General features: G+C 42.1%; 1 protein-coding gene across 2 annotated transcripts in view; it reads right to left on the reverse strand.

Annotated features, from left to right (window-relative positions):
• Positions 1-19,145, reverse strand: part of INPP5F (inositol polyphosphate-5-phosphatase F) — an 83,287-nt gene extending 64,142 nt beyond the window's left edge. The window contains exon 1 of one of the 2 annotated variants that reach the window (XM_028121822.2): positions 18,837-19,141. In XM_028121822.2, the coding sequence (XP_027977623.1) occupies positions 18,837-18,933 (97 nt within the window). In that variant the 5' untranslated portion in view covers positions 18,934-19,141. Of the gene's footprint in view, positions 1-18,836 lie in introns of both variants that reach the window. The other variant, XM_088019872.1, reaches the window with a different exon arrangement.
• Positions 19,146-23,994: the final 4,849 nt, after the last annotated feature.

Here is a 23,994-nt window from a genome sequence, read left to right on the forward strand (position 1 = left end):
CATCTGCCTTCAGCTCAGGTCATGATTCCAGGGTCCTGAGGTGGAGTCCTACGTTGGGCTCCCTGCTCAGCTGGGAGCCTGCTTCTCCCTCTGCCTCTACTACTCCCCCTGCTGTGCTCTCTCTGTCTCTCTCAATCTGTCAAACAAATAAATAAAATCTTAAAAAAAAAATAAAAATAAAAAATAAAATACTCTTCACAAAATTGTAACTTCATGGCTATATAATTTTCCACTAAAGGAAGCTTCCTTACTCTTGGGCATTTAAGTGATTTCCAGTTTTCCCCCATTGTTAAAAAAATACTGTGATGGGGTGCCTGGGTACACAGTCAGTTGGGATGGTGACCTCAGGATCATGAGATCCAGCCCTGATTAGGGCTCTGCACTCAGCACCGAGTCTGTTTAAGACTCTCTGTCCCAAAGGGGAGCCCTCTTACACTGTTGGTAGGAATGCAAACTGGTGCAGCCACTCTGGAAAACAGTACGGAGGTTCCTCAAAAAGTTAAAAACTGAACTACCCTATGACCCAGCAATTGTACTTCTAGGTTATTTGTCCAAAGGACATAAAAATAGTGATTCGAAGGGGCACCTGCACCCCAGTGTTTATAGCAGCAATGTCCACAATAGCCAAACTATGGAAAGATCCCTGATGTGCACTGACAGATGGATAAAGAATACACACACACACACACACACACACACACACACACACACACAGGAATATTACTCAGCCAACAAAAAGAATGGAATCTTGCCATTTGCAACAATGTGGATGGAACTAGAGGGCATCATGATAAGCGAAATAAGTCAGAAAAAGACACATGATTTCACTCATATGTGGAATTTAAGAAACAAAACAGATGAACATAGGCGAAGGGAAGGAAAAATAAGATAAAAACAGAGAGGGAAACAAACTATAAAGGACTCTTAACTATAGGAAACAAACTGAGGGTTGCTGGAGGGGAGGAGGTTGGGGGATGGGGTAACTAGCTGATGAGCATTAAGGAGGGCATTTGATGTAAAGAGCAGTGGGTGTTATATGCAACTGATGAATTGCTAAATTCTACCCCTGAAACTACGAATATACTATATGTTAACTAAATTGAATTTAAATAAAAAAATTTTTTTAAAAAGACTCCCTTGGGGCGCCTGGGTGACTCAGTCATTAAGTGTCTGCCTTTGGCTCAGGTCATGGTCCCAGGGTCCTGGGATCCAGCCCCGCATCGGGCTCTCTGCTCCGCAGGAAGCCTGCTTCTCCCTCTCCCATTCCCCCTGCTTGTGTTCCCTCTCTCTCGCTGTGTCTCTCTGTCAAATAGATAGATAAAATCTTAAAAAAAAAAAAAAAAAGACTCTCTCTCCCTCTGCCCCTCTCCCCACACACTTGCTCCCGCTAAGATAAATCTTTCAAAAAAAAAATACCGATAAATGATGGACCTTATGCAAATATTTTATTGCCTCTGTAATTAACAGCTCTAGGACAGATTCCTAGGAATGAAATTAGGTGAAAACATAAGAAAATTTAAAGCTTTCAGACATTACTGTATTGCTTTCCACAGAGTTATACCAACTTAGACTTCTGCCAGAAACATAGGAAAATGCTTGTTTTAAAGTACTCTTGCCACCATTTAGAATTTCTTTTTAAATTTTTCTCATTTGCTGGTATCCATTTTCTAAATGATGTTTATTTTATTTGCATTGCAGGTAAAATTTAACATTTAATTATAAAATCGGTTGCTTATGTTTTCTTCTAGGATTTTCTTATTCATATCTTCTAACACCTCTTGTATATTCCTTATTGATTTGAATCCTTTTATATTAAAGATGTCGACTCTGACATGTCTGCACCGGTTTTCAATTTTTAATTCTTGTGCCGCTCCTTTTTCCATTATTTTTACACTTAAGAAGTTGTTCTTTACCCAGTATTAAGTATTTATTAATTTTATTTCCTTGTTAACTTTTAGAAGTCTAACTACTCTACTGGAATTCATGTTAGTGTATAAACTAAAAATACCCTGATTTCTCTTCGAACAACGTGCCAGAATCTCTGTATCAGGCAGGCCAAATCTCAACATCTATAGATGCCCCTCTAAGGAAAGAGCTCCAACTACCCATAACCCTGTACCCCGACCTCAGATGAACAGACCACCGTTGTAGGACTCTACCCTTTGTGTACCAAATGAGCTTTAGAAATATGGAAGAGGAATATAACGTTAGAGGTAAAGCAGCCAGGAACAGTTACATAGAAGTGGAACTTTAAGCAGAAGGAAAGCGGCAAGAAAAATAACGCGAGAGGAAAGTGCAAAGTTTGTTCTTGAATTTGTCCCTTCAGTGGAGAAACACTTATCAAGCACCTGCCAGGAACCAGGAGCGTACCAGGCTACACTGTCTAGAGGACAGCGAGCTGTCCTAGAACTAGAGCAAGCTGTCTAGAACAGAAGACCAGTGGCTGCAGTGGAGATGTGGATTGATAAGATTGGAAAAAGTAAACTGAGGCCAATTGTAGAGAGATGTGAATAAAAAACTAATGAGTGTGTGCTTCCTGGAGACCAGGGCAGGCAGATAAAGGCATAAATAAAACACGACCGCAGCCAGGGATTAGCTGACAACATTGACAGGAGGTAGAGCCTGAAAGAAGGGAAAGGAACAACTACAAGTGTGTTGCAAGAGTCTTAGCCCATAATGACCCAGAGCAACGTAGCCCAGGGGGTGGGGGGAGCAGTAAGTGAAGAATGCACAGGAGGTTAACATGAACCACCACAAAGGAAGCCAGGGAAGGACAGGAAGGGAATAAGTAAAATAAAAAAAATGCCACTGAAATCTCTCTCTCCAGAGTGGGAGAAGGAGAGGAGACAGGGCTGAAAGAGAAGGTGGGTGAGAACTTCCTAACTCAATACTCTTTCCCACCTTTGGCATTTTGGGCCAGGCGAATACATCAGCCATTCAGGAAATTAAAAACTTAAAAAATAAAAACTAGAAAAAAAAACCTATCACAATGACCAAGTTCTGTGCTCTAATGACTAAAAAAGAATAGTCACAGATAATCTTTGAGGTCCAGAGAGAGCCAGTTAAACTCATTAAGACTGAGTTCCTACTGGGATAATCAAAGAGAAGTAAGAGCCAGAGGAGATAGTCAAGGAGGAAAGCAATATGATGAAGTCAAAAGTAGGGTGTAAAAGTTGCCCTTGGAAAGGGACGACACTACCTTTTTCCAGGTCTGGAAGGTGAAAGGCTAAATATATAATGGAGAAGCAGCAAAGGAAAAGATCAGATGGCCTTGACTCAGTAAAAACAGGAGTCAAAGTCCTCTTCCCTTTGCAGGGAGGAAGGACAGAGAGGGGCACCAGAGGCTTGGCGTGGTGAGGGGAATCCAGAAAGTCAATTTTAAAAAGCTCTTTGTGTGCTTGAAACTCAGTGTTTTCAAGAAAAAAGATGTCAATCCGTTAGTAGGTCATGAAATCAATTTTGTATAACGAGATCAGCATTAACATCAACGAAACAGAACAGAATAGAAAACAGGAAAACTGCACCAGGTAAAGAGAAACATTCCATGAAACTTCCTTGCTTCTGGTACATACATACAGGTATGTGTTCACCAGGACATAATTTAAAAAGTATACTTTATTATGGATCTCAAACATTTGAACATACTATTTACCTTTGGGGCTCATTATTTCAACTTTGTTGATTATTTTGCTCAACTCCTGTATGTACTTGCTAATATTTTCGACTGCTTAACTGAAAAGTTTTTGAGAAAGGGCTTATTTTTTTAAACCTCACACTTTGTATATATTTTTCCATTTCTCCTTCTTAATTTTTCCTTTAGATTTTGAGACCACACTGTCAGGCACATACACATTCAGGATTAATGTATCTTCCTGGTGAACTGCTGTTTACCAGGATGTAATAACTGCCTTTATTTTAAATAGTGCTCTTTGCCCTGAAGTCAAGTTTGTCTAACATTAAGACTGTGAAAGGAATACAGTAGGCATTAGAAAAGAATAAATATGGACATTTCCAATCCAAATTTATCACTTCTACTCGCCACAGCCTTAGGGACAAAGTCCAAATTCCCTGGAAAGCTCTGTGGTGGGTGGGGGGGGGGTGCTTGTCCTACCCACCCTCCTTCCTGCCTCTCCCCACCCGCAGCATCCTGGCCTTCCTGCAACCATCCAGAAGTGTGCGCAGGCTGGGTCTGGAATGCTGCTCCCCACCCACTTCTGCCTGCTTTTCATTCCAGACTCAGAACAAGAGTCACCGGTGTGCCCTGATATATTCCCCACTCCACCCACCCAGAATTCATCAGGCACTCTTTTGCGGCCCTCCTGAACCTTGCTCATATTTCCATCATGGCACCTTATTTTGGTTTCTAATTATTGGCATCTAATTATTGACTTCCCTATCTCCCTGACTGAACAGGAAGCTCTAGTCTCATTTAGCATTATGTCCCCAGTACACGGTACACAGCAGGTTCCAAAATGCTGGATGGACAAATGAAGGTATGGCATGGAATTGGAGAGGCAAGTTGAGGTCAGGTAATTTACACTGAATCATAGAAGGGTTCACTACTTACAGGGGCAAAGCTGAGGTCACTTGGTCTATTTCAGATAAAGACGTCAGGGCTGGCTGTGCCCAATACAACACAGGCTTCTCAAAATCAGAACACCACTTCCCACTTAGTCCAGGGCTCTTTTTAATGTACCTCCAACACCATAAGGTTCCTTACAAAATGTTCTGGAGTGTAATACCCTCATCTTACATTTGTATAGGGCTTTCAGCTCACCAACATCATTCCAGCCGCATAAGCGAGAACCTGGGAGACATCCAAAATGCTTTTCTTCCTCCCCAAGTCCTATTGATTTTCCCCTCAATATCTGATGAATGTTTCACTTCTCTCCAACCCCACTGCCACTATCCTTGCCCAGGGCAAGACCTCCCCCATCTGGATCATTCAAAACACTGTCAGCCCTACATCTGGCAGGCTGCCTAACACATAACAGGCACGCAAATGTTTACTGAATGCAGGGAGGACTCTAGACAGTTTGGTGCTGTGGGGTGAAGAGCTAGGTGTAAGGAGGAGGCTGAAGGACTATACAGGGACCACTCAGGGGGGACAACAGAGAGTAAACGCAGCAGCCATTCTGTCCAGACAGGGCAGATCTGCACAGGAGACTGAATGTGAGGACCAGTGTGTAGAGAATGGACATAAGAGGCAGGCCTAATGCCAGAGATCCAGGTGACAGGACAGGGCCAGGTGCACTAGGGCAGCCTGGGCAGACACTAGAACCAGGAGACTAGACAGAGTTGACAGATGTGGGCACAATGAGGGTACCGCCTGCTCTCTGTGCCCCAGGGGAAGAGTCTCAGCTCCACTGCACTCTCTGAACCCCTCTCGGCAACAGCTCCTCTGCTGTAAGTGGAAATTCCATCTAACTTGCAGGGTTTGTAATAAGCATCAAATGAGAGAATTATGCGAAAGTGCCCAACACAATGTCTGGCACATAAACATTCAATAACCTTTAGTTCAAGTTGGGAAACGTATAGGTGTTTAGAATTCCAGGTTCCCACCACTCAAATATCTCCAAGATATTTATTTCAGGGGTCTACATATGGATTTTGTTAAAGAGGAAAGAAAAGAAAAACAAAACTTCAAAATATTTTTACTTATTAAATCTTATGGCAGGACCATAATTCCTGAAAGCCTTCTCAGAGTAATAGATGTTTTATGAAAATATCTCAATGCCTAGATATGCCCCAGAATCCCATTTCCTCAGAACATGAAACATGGACTTGTAGGTCTGAGCAGCTCACATCTAGGCATCCGGTCTCGGTCCCAGTAACCAACCCATTTGGGTCCAAACGGCAAACTGAGCACGAGAGTCAGCTTCCTCCCTTCCCCTAGATCCTCTACACACAGGAGAGAGGGAGAATCCAGAAGAGGTAAAATCTAAAAGGAGGTAAAAATATACTTGGGGAAAAGACACGAATATTTGGTACACTTTTATTACGTGTGTGAAAATAAGTACTGGGTCCTAAATCATGAGAAACCACAGAAAAATAATAAACAGAAGGTATAACTTTTAATTAGCAACAGAAAGACACCTGCCAAAAATTCAAGCTATCCAGTGGAAGCTGAAGATAGTGGGAGGAAAAAGAAAAAACAAAACAACAACAAGCCACATACACACAATAAATGGAAAACATAAATAAAAGGTAAAAATAACTCCTAATATACTAATAATTAAAATAAATGTACAGTTTTGGGGCGCCTGGGTGGCTCAGTCTGTTAAGCATCTGCCTTCAGCTCAGGTCATGATCCCAGGGTCCTGGGATCCAGCCCCGCATCGGGCTCCCTGCTCAGTGGGAAGCCTGCTTCTCCCTCTCCCACTCCCCCTGCTTGTGTTCCCTCTCTTGCTGTGTCTCTCTCTAATAAATAAATAAAATCTTTAAAAAATAAAATAAGTGTACAGTTTCAACTAACCACTTAAAGGAGAGACTCAAGTCTCGACCTCTCAGTTTATTTAATTCTATGCCTGTTTTATTTGCCACGGGTAGCAGGCACTCATTTAATAGTTACTGAACCAAATGAATGAATAATTAAGTAAAAGTAAGCATGAAAGACTGAAATGGAAAATGGATTTCTCCTGCCGACTGCTTATCTTCAGTGACATTTAATAAGACTAACATCTTGTTCTTACCGTTTTTAAAGGAAGCCCCAAAAGACCAGTCTTTTCCAATATAGCACTTTTAATACTAAGAGCATTTATCTTTCAATAAATATAATAAATAATGCAGTTGTGATTTCTTGCAATGGAAGACTTACCTGAAAATTCAAGGAAACTTTAAATTATCTTAAGAAGTCTAGCAGGGGCACATGGCTTCCCTTGCCCATGTAAAGACAAGACAAAACAATAGAGGGAGGCCAAAACAGGCAATGTGACTGGCACAAGAAGGGAGTGTAGTGTCGTCTTTCTAAACCACTGGGACTCTGTTGCCTGGTACAGCACCTTGCACACAGTTCCCTTCAAAATGTGTGTATTTTTTTAACCTGTTACTCTTCACTAAGAAAATAAAACGTGGCATTAGCAGAGTCTGTGGGTACAGAGGACGCATGTAGATGTTAGTCTGAGCATACATGGCAACTACACTCGGTAATGGACACCTTGTCACCAATATTAATGGCTACTCTGGAGGCAGAAGGCAACGGCATGGCAGAGAGCATGACCACTGGGCTTCTACCATCCTTCCACAAAGAACAGCCATGTAATGGATCTGCTCCAACATATTGCTTCCTAATCTTTCCTTCAAAAGGTACAGTCCCATGTGTCATGCAACAGAAACATTTCAAATTTGCAAGTAGGTTTTAAAATTTAGGAATTTCAAAGTTATCTAGTAGAGTTACTTACAAATTACTAAAGTATAGCACTTTAGAAATAATGTCAAATTTAAATTAGTGAAATAATTAAAGTAACATACACCCGAAGACATTTGGGTATTTTGCCATAGCTCAATTGTTTGACCCATTAGGTCAACATTTCCACTCTTATTTCGGACCCATTTGGCAGTACATGGCTTCTATTTTCACATGTCCTCCTCTTCCTGGTACACAGAAAACAAGTGATTAAATACAGTGAGCCTGCAGAGCACATGAGTCATTCATTCCAAGAACCCAGAGTGACTGGCACTCCCTCAGCCCAAGATAAGCCTGGGGTCTCACACATCTACTGAAGTTTATAGGCAGTTTCACTTGCGTCTTTAAGAAAAAAAAAAAAAAGGTGCTAGAGTATGCATAAATAATCAGACCCAAGTTTCACTTCCTGCTAAAGACAAAGGATATTATTGCTCTGAAAAGACAATTACCAACACCAAAGTCAAACAGATGAGGACAAGGGTTCTAACACGAGGAACTGAAAGTTCCCATCGTTAGCTCATGCTTCAGTTCTTAAAATTTAATTAAGCAAGGAAAACAGGTTAGGGAATCATTTGACTCAGGTGCCATATTATAAATGCAAAGTTTGATACACATTTTTTTAAACTCTCTAATGGTAATTATTTTCCAGCATTCAGCAAGCTAAAAAGCTAACCCGATTTAGAAGTTCTAGCAGCTGGTGATTTCCCAGTATGAACTCTAACTCAATGGTTGCTGATCCTGGCTTCTCAGGATCAACGTCTGGGAGATTTAAAAAATGCAGATGCCTAGGTCCCAACCCTTCAGAGAGAGTGACTTAGTTGGTTGGGTGGGGCCCTGGCACAGGTATTTTGTTAATCTCCCCCAGGTGATTTATTGTACCAGCAGATTGAGAATTATTGGTCTAAGGGATTGTAAGTCACTGGGTGGAACCTGCATTAGTAATTTTATCAGTTTGATTCATAGACGATGCCTGCGCCATGTAGGAGTTGAAACATTTTCATGAAATAAAGTACTATGAACTGCATAAAGATCTCATAACATAGTTAGTTGGCATAAAAGCTGATCTAAGGAGCGGCTGGGTGGCTCAGTCGTTAAGCGTCTGCCTTCGGCTCAGGTCATGATCCCAGGGTCCTAGGATCCAGCCCTGCATCAGGCTCCCTGTTCTGTGGGAAGCCTGCTTCTCCCTCTCCCACTCCCCCTGCTTGTGTTCCCTCTCTTGCTCTCTGTCAAATAAATAAATAAAATCTTAAATCTTAAAAAATAAAATAAATCTTAAAATAAAATCTTAAAAATAAAAAATTAAAAAAGCTGATCTAAACTGGTATAAAGAAATATTTCAAAAAATAACCCTAAGAATATTTAAAAGATGAGAGCCACTATTTAGGAAAGGGATCTTAAGAATTTCTACACTTGGGCGCCTGGGTGGCTCAGTTGTTTGGGCGACTGCCTTCGGCTCAGGTCATGATCCTGGAGTCCTGGGATCAAGTCCCGCATCGGGCTCCCTGCTCAGCGGGGAGTCTGCTTCTCCCTCTGACCCTCTGACCCTCTTCCCTCTCGTGCTCTCTATCTCTCATTCTCTCTCTCTCAAATAAATAAAATCTTTAAAAAAAAATTTCTACACTTTTATATTAAAACAGGGATCTAATTATGGTGCAGTGACAGAGCCACAAAGTTTTGACCATGATCATGAAGGATATCAGAAATTGTTTTTTAACCTCCACAATAACCAATCTAAAAACTGTTATGATTCTCTGACATGTAAAGTCTCAGTTGTCACATCTCAAGAAAAGGCCAGTGCAACTCAAAAAAAGAACAGAGGACAATCAAAGAAAAAAAGACTTTTGTGGAAGGTCAGACGCTATCATCAGGTTCTGAAAGGACCTGCTGGAAATGTATAAAATTATGGAAGGCATGGACGTCACAGTGCATTCAGAATACTAGCACAGGAGACACATGTTTAAAAGACATGGCTTGAGAATAAATGAAGGCAAGTACAGTTTAAATTACAATTTTCCAAACTCATTACCTTAAGAAGCTGACAATATAGTCAGTTCAAATAAGGATTAGATAAATCCTCAAATAAAAAAACTCATAATGCATTACCCAAGGGTTGGGATATACCCCTCACCTTCTGTGCTCCCCAAAACTGCTCTTTGATAGATCTTTCAAAAATAGGATCCTGAAAGCTAAATCAGAGCTAACAATTGGTATTTTCTTTCCTCATTTTAGAACTCTCAACCAAGATGCATAAAATTAGCACTTCAATAATTAAATAGATGCAAACTTTCTCCCAGCTGGTGTTTAATTTCCTAGCCTTTCCTGAAAACTTTGTTTAAAACTCTTACTCTCTTCCATCTAGGATGGCTTGTATAGTCATTCTGCCACCATCTGTCCCCACCAACAAAAAGCTCAGCCTTCAAACCCACCATCAGGTCTAGGATTTGCCCTTTTAATTGGCCTCAAATGAAGATGCTTCTAGATCAAACACAGAGTGTGCTGTGGGTGGGAGGTAAGGGGGAGAGCCTGTACTATTTCAGTCTGGCCATTAGGCACGACTCATTCTCATAAACCTTTTTTGCTTTACTTTTTTTTTTTTTTGAGTACCCAATTAGAATGAAGTCATGATGCATACAAAGAGTTACGTCTGCCAAGAAAAAAAAAGTCCATAAAAGTCTACTAGTGTATACAGCTAGTTTTTTTCCAGGACTTTCCACTCTTACAAAGAGAAGCAATCAGACTAATAAAAGCTGGAAGAAACTTCCCAGAATCAAATAAAAGAGCACCTTTCTTCCCATTTTCTTTATTAGGAAGAAAAACAGATTTTCACCACCTTGAAAAAAAAAAAAGACAACACTAAAACCTCAAACTTTAATACCCAACCCAAGCCTCCCAACAGAACTGGGCCTTAAGCTCTGTCACAGCATCTGTCACTCTAGAATCCTACGTATGTCTCTCCCCCACTGGACCATAGCCTCAACTACAGGGTACAGTGTCTTTGCCACCTTTTTCTTTGGCACACTGCCCAGCAGACAGGTCTTCAATAAATGTTGAAAGAATAAATAAACGACTTCACAGAATTTCAGACTGAATAGAATTTGGAAGGAGAAAGAAACAAAACACAAAATTACAGGGAGGAAATGAGGCTGCTGCTTTGCAAAAAAGGAGTTCAGATGGTCCCCCACTCACAATGGTCTGACTTATGACGTTTTGACTTTACAATGGTGCAAAAGCAATATTCATGCAGTAGAAACTGTATTCTGAATTTTTAATTTGTATTTTTTTCCTGGGCTAGTGTTATGCCAATACCATATGCTCATGATGCTGGGCAGCCCTGGCTACCTGTAGCTCCCAGTCAGCCATGTGATCCCAAGAGTAAACAACCCACACAATTAACAACCATTCTGTACCCATACAACCATTCTGTTTTCACTTTCGGTGCAATATTCAATAAATTACAGGAGGCATTCAACACGTGATTATAAAATAGGCTTTGCATTAGATGATTTTGCCTAACTGTAGGCTAACTGAAGTGTTCTGAGCACATTCAAGGCAGGCTAGGCTAAGCTATGTTTGGTAGGTTAGGTGTGTTAAATGCACTTTTGACTTACAATATTTTCAACTTACACTGGGTTATCAGGATGTTACTCCATAAGTGAGATGTGCACTGGAAAGAGGTAAAGGGGAATAAATGAAATAGCTACTAGAGATGAATCCTGGAAGCCAAGAAGCACAACTGCCCAGAAGGAGGAGTAGCAAACTATTGCTCTGCTCAACAATTTGGTCTGTCGCCCAAGGGTGGGGGGATGTATATGTGCCTGAAATAGGGAGAAGAATGTATATACCTGGCATAAAAACAATGTATAATGATATTCAGAAGCATCATTAATATTACACATGCAAACTACTAAAATTAAAAGCATTATGGCAGTGTTTAAATTTCCTAATATTTCTGATCTTGTGACTGTCTCAAATTGTATATATTGACCATTGCAGAAACTGTGAAATTTGAAGTTCAGTGTAAGTGAAAAGTGTTTAAAAAAAAAAAAAAAAAAGCCTGGGGCGCCTGGGTGGCTTAGTCATTAAGCGTCTGCCTTCAGCTCAGGTCATGATCCCAGGGTTCTGGGATTGAGCCCCGCATCGGGCTCCATGCTCCGCGGGAAGCCTGCTTCTCCCTCTCCCACTCCCCCTGCTTGTGTTCCCTCTCTCACTGTCTCTCTCTCTCTGTCAAATAAATAAAATCTTAAAAAAAAAAAGACTCATAAAGAAAATGTACTTTTAAATATCCCACTATCAAGTTAAAGACATGCATAGTTAAACTTGAAGGAACCTGAAATAAAATGAATTAACTTAAAAGAAAAAACAACAAGAAACACTGACCTAAAATCAACCTGTATTTCATTCAACCAGCCTTACCAAAGAAAGCACACAGGAGTGGATGCTTTTTTTGTGAATGAGAGCAGTTTCTTTAAGGGTCTCACAGCAGCCGGAAAATGAGTCATCTTAACAGAGCATGGGATTTAATTAAGATCCTACCAGTATGTGTTGTGATAGTACTATAATGTTAAACGTTCAGTGTTTATCATCAATTCTAAAATACTACTTAACATATTATCAACAGCTACAGATAATTTAAAAAATGTATTATTTCTCTATTTTGTTAAATATACTCCAAATGTTCTTCTCAGCTCAATTATGGTCAGTTAATACATAATGATTGTAACTTAGACTAGCTAACAAGTAATTATTTGCTAGAGGTTCTAGGACATCGCTGTTACTTCTCAGGGCTTGTGTTTCCAAGATTAGATTTTTAAAGGTTATATTTTAAAACAGTTGAACAGAAATAGACCAGTTTACAGTTTATTCACAGAAAAATAGTAATACATCTTACAAAGATCTAACACACTTAAGTCCCCGTGAAACCACACCAAATTTAGACTATGGCTCTGAGAATCCACACAATCAATGGCACGAACTAGTTTGGTTTTCCAATAGTCTAGTATCTGTCTGCAAATACATCAATCACCTAATTTTGTTATAAATCACAAGGAAAAAATTCAGCAACAAGTGTTTTGTCTTGTTTTTTTGCATAAGGGCCAGTTCGAGAAAAATAAAAATGTCTTTATATCCCTTTTATTTTCATTCAAAAAGATTTACTGAATCCCAGATTTAAAAGTTAGATGTCCCCCCTTTATGAGTAAAATGAAAATGAGAACGGGTTTTTTTGGTTGGCAAGACAGGCAGTGTTCTGGTCTTCCGTTCTTACCTTCTGTTGAATCCTCCCAATAGCCCCTTTGCTGCTCCAGATACACAGGGTCGACCAGGGACTAGAACCATTTCAATTCATTCAATATAATTTTTATAGAAGACCTGCTACGGGCCAGGTGTGAGGGAAATGGTGAAAAGTCTACAGCCCCTTCACCTTACTGGGGCTGAGGTAGGCTGGGCGGTTAGGACAAAGGGGGAGTCACGCCGCTGGGCATCCAGGAGCTGCATGAATGCATCCAAATTTCTGAAACACCAAGCTGTGAGGGCTTCCTGGTTCTGGCACCTGAATGCTCTGACCTAAAAGGCCTTGACACTGCCTCTTCTCTGAAGCCAGCCTTTGGCAAGTCCTGGCATCTGCTGGCTCAGGCCTGGTCGGAACACAAGTGTCTAGGAACCAGTGGCCCGACAAAGGTTCTGGCCCTCTTTGAAGGTGGCTGTCCTGAAGACCTTCTCTCCTCCACTCCCTCTCTACTTTATGTGCTCTGCAAGGATGCCGTGAAATTGGATCTAGGACTCTTGACAGACTGGGAAAGGCTTCGCGTTGCTCATCACTGGCTGAACTAGTTACCAGTCAGTACATATCAACGGTTCTGCTCCAAGATCTACCCTGTATCTAGTCCCTTGCCAAACTGTAGATGTTCTAAAAACTTAAGAGAAACCTGATAAACTGACCATAACTTGGAAAAACCACGGGGCAATCTATTCTATAACAACATTCCCTGTAACTACATAAACTAATTTTGCAACAAGGAATCAGGGCAGGGGATAGGGTCAAAGAACCAACCAGTAGTCCCTTTATCAGCCTTTCGTTCTATATAGATCCTTTCTCAATATGCATGCTTTGACATTTGAGGCTTTTTTATTTTCTCCATACACTACCCTATAATGATTATGATAGCTAAAGACACATTTCAGATATTACCCATAAAAATATAAATCCTATAACTGTAGTCAAGAAGGTAGAAAGGTTTATAAAACGTTTTTGTCAATATTGGGAATAAAATCCTCCTCCCGATGTTTATTGTGGGGGTGAAATGAAACAGTACATATCGAGGGCTTAGAACAGTATCTGATTCAGGAAAATGCTCAATACATAAAAGCTATTGCTATTAGTACTATGAATCTCGGTTGACAATGTAGACAACAAAATATACACAAAAACTTCCCCAAATCTGTACTACCTGATTGCAAATGTCATCAGTCACGTTAGACTGGTTTTTTTAAGCTAAAGAAGGGGGGGTTACTTTAGAAAGAGGGGTCTTTTCTACCTTGCATACATCAATGTTCATAATAATAAACTGTACAATCAGACTAACTGCTAGCCGGTTAGAAATAAAAAATATGGGAGAAAAGTGGTTTGGGGTATAAAACTGCTAAGCCATTTAAAAGAAACTGAAGACTAAAGACACCAGGAAAAAACCTAGTTCTTCAACAAAATGGTTAAAAAGATTTTTTACAGCAGATTTAATAATCAATTTTTTAGAAAGATTTTATTTATTTATTCCAGAGAGAGAGAGAGAGAGAGCACGCGCTCGCACTAGCAAGGGTAAGAGCAGAGGGAAAGGGACAAGCAGACTCCGCACCAAGCGCGGAGCTTGATCCCACAATCCCAAGATCATGACCTAAGCTGAAATCAAGAATGAGTCGCTCAACCAACTGAGCCACCCAGGCACCCCAATACTCAATTTTTAAATTAAAATGCCCTAGGGTGCCTGGGTGGCTCAGTCTGTTAAGCACCTGTGTCTGCCGTCGGTTCCGGTCATGATCTCAGGGTCCTGGGATCAGGCTCAGGCTCCTTGCTCAGCAGGGAGTCTGATTCTTCCTCTGCCCCTCACCCTGCTCATGCTCTCTCTCGCTTGCACTCTCTCTCTCTAAGTAAATCTTAAAAAATAAATTAAAATGCCCTATTACGTTTTGTCATGGTAATTCATGAATTTTTAGTAAACATGAGTTCTTAAAAAGATAAAGTTCAAAATCATTTTTTTCTGAAGTAAATACCAAATGACACTAAAAAGTTTAAATAAACTGAATCTAGCTTCATAAAATACAATTCCTGAAAAGAGATAAAAGTTCTATGTGGATTTCAATTCTATAATTTCTCATTCAGAAAAAGTTAACTTCATATGACATACTAAAAATAATTTTCATCAAATTTTTAAGGTTTCTGTGAATTCTGAGAGCTACTATCCCCTCCAAAAAAATGTTCTCTGGTATTCATCATTCAGAGTATCATATCTATAAATATAGTTTACATGCTTATGAATGTTATGTATATGACAGATGCTTTGCCATCTTTTTATGGTCACTCAGTCTCAGAATAGAATGAAGCAATACTCTGCAGGAAATTACATAACACTATCATATTAGACAAAGCCACAAGGACTTAGTGGAAGCAATTTTAAGACTAAAGAGATAAGACCACATCACCCTTCCCCAATAGTAGACTGTATTATATTCCTTTTTGAGTCTTTACATTATAATCCTTATTCTCAGACAGTAAAACACCACTCTCAGGGAGTTTATTGAATATTCACACAGAGCTTTATCATTTTCCCTGGTAGAAAATAAAACAATCTCCCGTAGTCATTACCCTGCAAAGGACATAAGCATCCACCAAAAAGCAGTTGCTATATATGAACGCAGACTCCTCAACTACCCTTAAGAAACTGGAAAAACCAGAAAAAAATAACAGTACTCAAGTGTTTAGCTAGAAGAAAAAACTGAAAAAATTTAAACAATGTTAAAGAAGAAAATAAGGAATACTACTACAAAGATTAAAAAAGTGATGCTAAATCAGAAAAATAACACAAGTGGAAATTCACCTTTCCTCATATTTACTTCCTCACCCAGCTGGACAGAGATTTTCTGCCCCAATTAGAAGATATTCTAAAACAGGGCCTAAAATTAATATTAAGCATAACACAACATCCTACTTTTATGGCAATGATATTACGGAGAAAAAAACGTGGACTTTAGCTCAACTCACACAAAAAGGACTTCTTCGTCCTAACCACTCTAAAGCCCAGATACCAAGATGAGTAAATACGGTCCTTGCCTTGGAGAATGCATTGTCCACTAGGGAAGAAGCAAACCAAATATTATCATAGGATGATGCAGTATGGGCTATAAGTGAACTGTGCACTAGGCATAAAAAGCACTTGGAAACACGATAAAGGTGACCAATATTTCTGCCCTAGGGATGTGGGCTAGGGTGAACACAGTATCCGAGCTGGGTCTCACAGAATAAATTAGGCAGGAAAAGGGGCTGACAAACATTCTAGGCTAAGGAAATGGTCTTTAAATATCAATCGCGATTCTTCTGATATCTCTAGGAAAAAGAAAAGTTCAATAGCCACAAACAAAAGCCACAATGCTCACAGGCTTTTTGGTTTTATAATACTGCCCTTTGGAAAAGAAAAGGACTTGGTCAGTCATCTATTCAGTTAAATAGCCAATAGAAAGCAATGAGATTTTAAATGGTGTCATTACAAACAATAGCAAAACTGTCCATGAAAGCAGAGGGAAAAGATCCAATAAAATGAAGACAATATTAAATGATTCTATAGAAAAAGATCTGAAAAGCACTTATCCAATTAAAATACCATTAATAGTCATTCTTTAGAAAGGATCTTGAGTACCGGATAGGAAAAACTGGTAAAGTTTAATGCATGGGATCCTTTATTCACTGGCTACACTTGAATACTCAAGATCAAAACAGGCTGTTACTTCAGAAACATAATGGCCTCTTCCTTCCTCTAGATTTTTGGTCGACTTCTCTCTGTGGTCTCCTATATCCTCAGAAGTGATATAAACTTAATTGCAAAGACTATAGCCATTTTATTCAGAAAAAATTTTTTTAATTTGCCCTTTGACATGGACTTTGGATATATAAACAGTAATACAAATCACATGGCTTAATCCAAAATCTAGGCCCATATTACCCTGTGAATATTCCTTAAAGGCTTAAACCAGTGACTCATCTGAGCTTCTTAGCTCAGAAGCATGGGTTTCAGTAGCCTTCCACTGAAAGTTGCTAGCCAGCATCCAAGAAGAGTTGATTTACTTCGCTTGAGGGGAGTAATTTAGCCCCAAGCAACCAGGACTGGAGAGCCTCCTGGTACAAGAAACAAACACAAACCAAAGAAAATGACAAACAATTCACTTAAAACCCCTCCTATTCAGAGAACTCCCGTGACCTTACTTCATTGCATGTAATTCCACTAGCTTGGTTCACCTCTGTCAACCTTAGAGGCTAAGAGAAAGGAAAGACTGGCCCTAGAAATGTAAATAACCAAGTCTTCCCTATTTATGTCTTAATCAACTGCCCAAATTCACAGGTGACCACCTAGAGATCTCCTGTTTCTTTACAAAACACAATAATTCTTGTCCTCCAAGATGTACACTGAACAAACACTGAACAAATTGGTATTGTTTTAAAAACATTTTTGTGATGTACAAGGACTCAAATGCCCAACCCTCATTTTATAGTTGAGGAAATGAGGCACAGAAAAGCGTTCTGTCTGATGAACTGGAGATGATCTCAAGTTCCATCCAGCTGTAATAGTCAAGCCCTAAGAATCTAAAGAGTTGGCTCTTTGGCAGCCTGGAGAATTCTGCAATCTACCTTTCTTCAAGGAGCATTTGCAGCCTTGCCCCAACTTGGGGGCAGGGTGGTGGGGGGTGTGCCAGGCAAATGGTCAAATCAGGAAAAACAGAGAATAGAATGACTGGAGACTGGCCAAAATTATCCTATCTACAACAACTTCTGTCCCAAGATCATCAGGAACTTTATCTGGGTGCAGTCATTTCTCTTCCATTCTGAATAGAGGAAATAAAATGTAATAGCTAGAAAATACACCCAGAGCCTAGGAAAAAAATAATAAGTTCTCCTTCACTGCTCTCACAAATCAACTAGCAGGTCTTCATAAGAAAGAAGTGGAACCTGCCGGAAAGTGTCCTGGAGGCTCTCTCTGTGAGCTCAGGCAAGTTACTCAAGTTTCACACCTGTCTTCTCACCTGAAAAAGAGGATACCACCACCTGCTTCTGTAAGGCTGTTGTGGGGATTGGGAATAATATATTAGGGAAAAGGTCCTTGGAAATCATCTTACACACGGTTAACAGTTGTGATATGAAACGCTCATTTGGACTTTCTATACTTTTCAGTTCATAGCATGTAATCCTTGTCTACATTACACACAAGAATTACAAGTAAGTTTTAAGTGTTCTGGCTATTTCTTTAAAGAATTCTATTCTCTCACTTCTGAAGTGAGCGCTCTCGGAGATGATTAGGAAAAGGAACCGGCAACCTCAAACGGGGAGGTGCTACGGAGTCCCCCCACAAAGGAAACCGCCCCCTGGACCCATGTCAGCTCTCTGAAGGCAGGGACTGCTCTGTTTTCACCGCTGTCGACTAATTTTCCTAACGCAAACGAATCGTTGCAGACTTAGGCATCTCCTAACAGCTTACATGACACCCAAACACGGCCCCACGATACATCCTGTACGACAATACTGAGTCATACGAAAGTATTAAAAGTTTAACATTACAACGCAGTTCAGTTATAATACTAAAATCAAAGAAAAGGTGCTTTAAGTCGGGTGCCTATGAGCTAACCAGAACAAAGTCACACCTTTAACAATAAGGGACCAGAAACACATAGATGTCAACAGGGAGTGAACCTTCCGCAGGACTTTCCACTGAACTGGCGCGATCGTTTCTGGCCCGAGATCGGGATGGGATTCGAACTCAGAACTTGTCTCAAAGGACGTGCCAGAGCCGCTCCAGAGTGGAAGAGGCCTTTAAGGTCAGGCGCCCCTCGTCCGAACTTTCCGGCTCGGCTCCGGGCCGCTCCCGGGGGTAGCAGAGCGGATCTCGACGCGGAGGCGCGCTCGGACGGACGAGGGTCGCCGGCCCTTTGTCCCCCGCGGAGGGGCAGAGGCGAGACAGGAGCTCCCTCCCGTCAGGAAATAATGACAGCTCGAGTGCCTCCGCTTGCGCCCGCCCCGCCCCGCCCCGCCCCGCCCCGCCCCGCGCGCCTGGGCCGCAGGCGGCGCCCGCCCGGCTGCCCCCGCCGAGGGGCGGCCGCGCCCCCTCCTCGCCCCCCGCCCCGCCCCGCGCCGCCGCGCCGTGCCGGGCCCAGGGCCACCCCGCGCCGCCAGCCTCACCGGGTCGGAGCTGGAGGCCGCCGTCGTGGCGGCTGCACCACAGCGCGCGCTCGCCTTGCTGCAGGATGTAGTGGTCCTTGGCTTGGAAGAGCTCCATGCCGGCCCCGGGCGCCGAGGGAGGAGGCGGCGGCGGCCGGGCGCGCCAGTGTCTCCGCGGCCCCAGGCCCCGGCGGCGGCGGCCCACGGGGGGCGCGCGGGGCGTCCTAGTCGGCCGGGGTTACCGGAGTCCGCGCCTCGAGGAACAGCGACTGAGGGAGCGCCCCAGCGGCCAGGCCCGCTGGAGGAGAACGCGCACCGGCGGCGGCGGCGGCGGTGGCGGCGGCGGCGGCGGCGGCGGCCTTGGAGGCCTCTCCCCCAGCTCCGCCCCTTGCCCGGCTCCGCCCCTGGCACCGCTCCCGGCCCCACCCCCTTCAGTGGCCCCGCCCCCGGCTTCAACCAGGCTCCTCCCCTTCCCTGTCTCCCGCGCGCCTCTTTCTTCTTTCCGCTCCCCTTTCTGCTTTTTTTCCCCGCCGCCCTCTCCTCCAGCTTCTCCCGGGCTTCTCCCGGGTTTCTCCTCCTGGCTCCTCCCCACAGGCTCTTCCTTCCTGCTCTCCTCCTCCCCAAACCCCCCTCCCGCTCTTCCCAGGCCCCGCCCCTGGCGGGCCCGCCTTCCCTCCAGAGGCGATGGCAGGCCGAAGTCGGGCATGGCTGAGTCAGGGGCCAGCTGCCCTCACGCCCTGTAACCTATGGAGCAGAAGCTCACTCGTGGGGTCTTCCCTCCCATGCCGGCGGGTTATTCGCTCCTTTCACCAGCCCTGAGGAAAGCCCGGCCGACTCCTTACCTCCAGCCTGAAACTCCCTCCTCCCCGGGCCTGAGCTGCCCGCAGAGACCCGGACCAGGAGAGCCGGGAAATGTGACCCGAGACGCTGGTTACTGGGGTCTAGCCCCAGCCAGGCTCTCCTCAGAGCAGGGCCGTCCTCTAGTTTGTATTTACTCTTAGAACCTTGTGACGTTTGACAACAGCAGGTATTCAACAAATATACATCAACCAGGAGCATGTAACAATAAAAAACAATTATTAGCACAGGACTCTAGCGAGGAAGAAGGGAGCAAAGTCCGGAAGCTATCGTGTCCCAAATTAAGCAAGATGGGTCTGAGAAGACGTCAAAAAATAAGTCATCAGTGAAGTGGAAGGGATGGAGTTTGACAAGCCCCCCCCAATATCTTTGAGCTGTCTATTTTGAAAGGCCAGTTGGTATGTTGAACAGAATATGGCTTGGGAGTCAGGTCCGCAGTTCCAGGTCCAGCTCCAGGTGTGATCTAGTGCGTGATCTTGGGGACATCTCCTGGTCTCAATGGTGGTTGAACTAAATGGCCTTTAAATTACACTCTCAGTTTTATTTATCAGTGAGTCTTACTACTCCTATCTTCTGCATTCTGTAATGTTTTAGAAGGAAAGGAGGAAAAAAATGAGGTAGGAGACAAGAAAAGGAAGGCAATACTTTTAAGCTTCTGCTTAGATAAAAGAGAGCCCCAAAGCAGCAAGGAATTCCACATTACTAATTATTCCAGCCCACACTGATTTCTCTGCTGAATTTCCATGGCACAGAAAGACCCACGATGACAAACTGTCCTGGAATCTCTGATAAGTACCAAGCCTCCTGGACTGCCCAGACATCTTCAACATAAAGGTCAAGAGGAGTGATACTATATCAAATCTCTGTGATGTGACTTGGACACAGAAGGTAATGGAGACGAGATTCAGTGGAACCATCAGTTTCAGATTTACTGTTGAAGTCAGTCATATGTTGACTTTCCTCAGCAAAATTGAATAGGAAATGAGAAAGTCCGATGATGACTGTATGTTCTACAAATTATTTTGTTACTTTTTAATGAATCACATTGACAGATGTGAAGAAAACAATGCTATTGTAATTGTTTGAAAACAATTGGCTAGTTGATTGAAACTTTTCCTGATGGTTTCAATCAATGATTCCAACCGTAGCTACCTATTAGAATCACCTGAGGAGTTTTTCAAACCCACCAATGCTAAGACCTCAGACCAATGAAATCAAAATCTAACTGGGTTAGGCTGTGGCATCAGCATTTTTATCCTAAGCTACCCAGAGGATTCTAATGTGCAACCAGGGTTAAGCAACACTTTTTAAAATGAAATTAATTGGAAAAAATTTGCCTGATAGCAGCTTAGCAGAAAACAGCAGTAAGTCATTAACTAATACCACTGTATGTGGGTGGTTACCTATAAATCCGGAGTTAACAAGCAGAATCTTTAGGAGAGAGAAAACCTGAAGAAAAGTTTCTCCTGGACCCTGACTTTCTCCCCTCTCTCTAAATGTATGCCTGGCTGAGCAGAATGAATGAAAAGAGGAAATACTCTGTTCTCGGCAGATATCAGGTCCCCAGTCCCCAGCCACAGCTGCCTAGCCTTGCTCCTGCTATGGAATTCTTGAACCTTAGACCCTGCAGCTTCTCCATTGACTGGCCTCCCCATCTCTAGCCTGTGGCTACCTGCTAGCCTCCATCCCTCTCTTCCAGCTTCCTAATTCAAGGCCCTCCTGCTCTTGAATGGTGTCACCCAAGTTGTACTAGAAAGTCCATGTGATGCTGTTCTGCTTTTTAAACAGGGATGACCATCCTGCATATTACGTATCTTCTTTTACATGTATGGTGTCCTTATACTCATTTAAGCATATTCACTAGGGAGTTAGGTTGTAGTAGCCAGCTGTGTGTGACCTCAGTCAAGTCACTAAATCTTTTTTAGTCTGTTTCTTTATTTATTAAAAGAGATGATCACTAAGGGTTCTCCCAGCCCTGAAATCAAGGAATGTGAGGAAATGTGTCCACATAGTTAAACCTACGCAAATAATGGTGGTAAATGACTCAACTCTGATTATTGATTTGACCTTTAGTGTCAAGTTTATTATTTGTCTCAGATTTTTGGGTTCTGATTGGACTCCAGTGTCCTCTGGTGAAATTTGACTTTTAACATCATTTCCTTGTCCACAGTCTTGTATGCTGTTCATCGATGAGAACTTTCTTCAGTCTTGTGTGTATATGAGAAATCTCCCAAAGGAGGGATTTTTTAAAAATGCATATCCTGCCTGCCAGGAGGCTGCTCATTCTTAGCTCTGCAGTGAAGGTGGTTAAAGGCCCAAGGCGCTCGTAAACCAAATGTTTACATTTGACCAATCCTCAGCCAGTTTCTCATGGATTTGTCTGCCAGTAAACTTCTGCTACGTCCTCCCGTAACTTCATCAGGGACAACTGGAAATTGTGACAACCATTCTGGAGCACTTTGACATATATAAAATTGTTTGAGAAGCACCACAGAGGCAAAAGGGGGAAGGCCTCTCAGGAGACTGTCACATTGGTCTAAAAGAAAGATCATTTTGTTCACTGGAGAAAACCATCTCCTTCATTTCTATACTTTGGGGAGTTAAAAAGTACTCGGTGTTTAATTGGCCCGATAAAATTGTCCACCCAAGTCACTGTTTAACCAGCTATAATAATTCTTTCATGTGTGTTTAAGAGAGAAAAAATGAATCTAATCTCCTTCCAGAGGGAAGATAATTAGCCTTTACAGTGATGATTTCATATTTGTCTAAAGCCAGCTGTCTCTCACTTCCTTTCCGTTACGCATTTACTTTTCAATTAAAAAAAAAGTTAAAAAGTTCTAAAAAAGCTAATTTGAAAAAAATGTCCAAGATATACTGTTAAATAGAAAATGTCCAAATTGCAGAATAGTATTTTAAAGTATGCCATTGGGGTTTTTAATAGGGGAGAATGAGAGATAGATGTTTTTATAAGCCCAGAATATTTCTGAAATAAAATACAAAAAGGTATGGTTACCTCAGAGGAATGGGAAGGGGGGGCAGATCAGAAATGCAAGGAGGGCAGAAACTTCTTTTCACTTTATATTCCTGTACAGTTTGGTTTTTTAACTATGTGTTTTTAATGCTTTAAATTAAAAAAAAAACCACTAGTTAAATGTGTGTGTATAAAACTCATTCTTCCACCACACACAAAAACATTTTCAGGTAATCTGCCTAAGGGTCTAGAACCTTTGTCTTGACAAGCCAGGAATCCAAGGCATGGGTCTTTTTATTTTTCATATGTTGCTTAGTTCTTTTGAGCTTTCCTAACATCTTAAATGCTGTGAAAGCAAGATATGGTTAAGTATATAAGCCATTTTTCTGCACTGTATACTTTTTTAAACGGAGCGTAAGGAACAGAGTTTTTTCTTAAGCACATTCTCTAAACCACAGCAATAACCGTGGCTTGTTCTTCCTCTCTGCCAATTATAACTCTCAGGTGGATGGCCTACTGGGGTTGGTACCATCATAAATCAATAACAATTGTCAAAAATGCTGTGTTAGATAATCATGTTAGAGATTTTTTTTTAAAGAATGCTTTGTACTGCACCGGAAAAGAAGAGGGGGGACTTGCTCCTACAGAAACTTGGTACATCCTTGGAACGGCTGCCCAGTAGATTTTAAATCCACTGTTTCTTCTCCTGGTGAAAGAAAAAGAACATCTCACCGTGTTCCACCATTTTGTAAGGGTAGCACTTAGTGACAAGGAAATAGAGGGTTGTGGTTTCCCTATTACTGCTCCATCCTTTTCCCTCAATTTTCCAGCCATTCCCCAGCGAGCCTGAGGAAGCAGGGAAGGTGTGTATTGGGGGAGGGGTGTTTGGACTGCCCCTGACTGGATGGGCAAGAGGGCGGGGTACACAGCTGGGAGGAGTCAAGAGTGTAATGGGATTTGCAAAGTCTCTAATACGATGTTTTTAACAAGGCCCATGATGAATAACCAGAGACCAGCTGCAGATGTGGCAAACATCTTTCAAAATTTGGTCCTCATCTAATTTTAGGATTAGAGTTATGCTGCTGCTAATCTCAACTAGGGCAAGCTCCTAACATTTAAGTTGCCGGTAAGCAGTGCATCGTTTCGCACGGTTTTTCCCATCACTGTTCTATGAATTAATCAAGATTCTAGGTTGTAGGCGTGATGCTTATAAAGCTACAGCCCAAGGGGCTCAGTCCAGGGCAGCATTGGACTTAAAAAAGGACCCATTCCATACAATTAAAAATAATTTAAGGAAATGCAAGTCCCTTGTGTATATTTCTCAACGAGTATAAAGCCCTCTGTAAGTTG

Source organism: Eumetopias jubatus, unplaced genomic scaffold (genome assembly GCF_037043125.1).
Source record: "Eumetopias jubatus isolate StellerSeaLion01/CBP00866 unplaced genomic scaffold, mEumJub1_p1.0 scaffold_17, whole genome shotgun sequence".
In the NCBI taxonomy this organism is placed as follows: domain Eukaryota; kingdom Metazoa; phylum Chordata; class Mammalia; order Carnivora; family Otariidae; genus Eumetopias; species Eumetopias jubatus.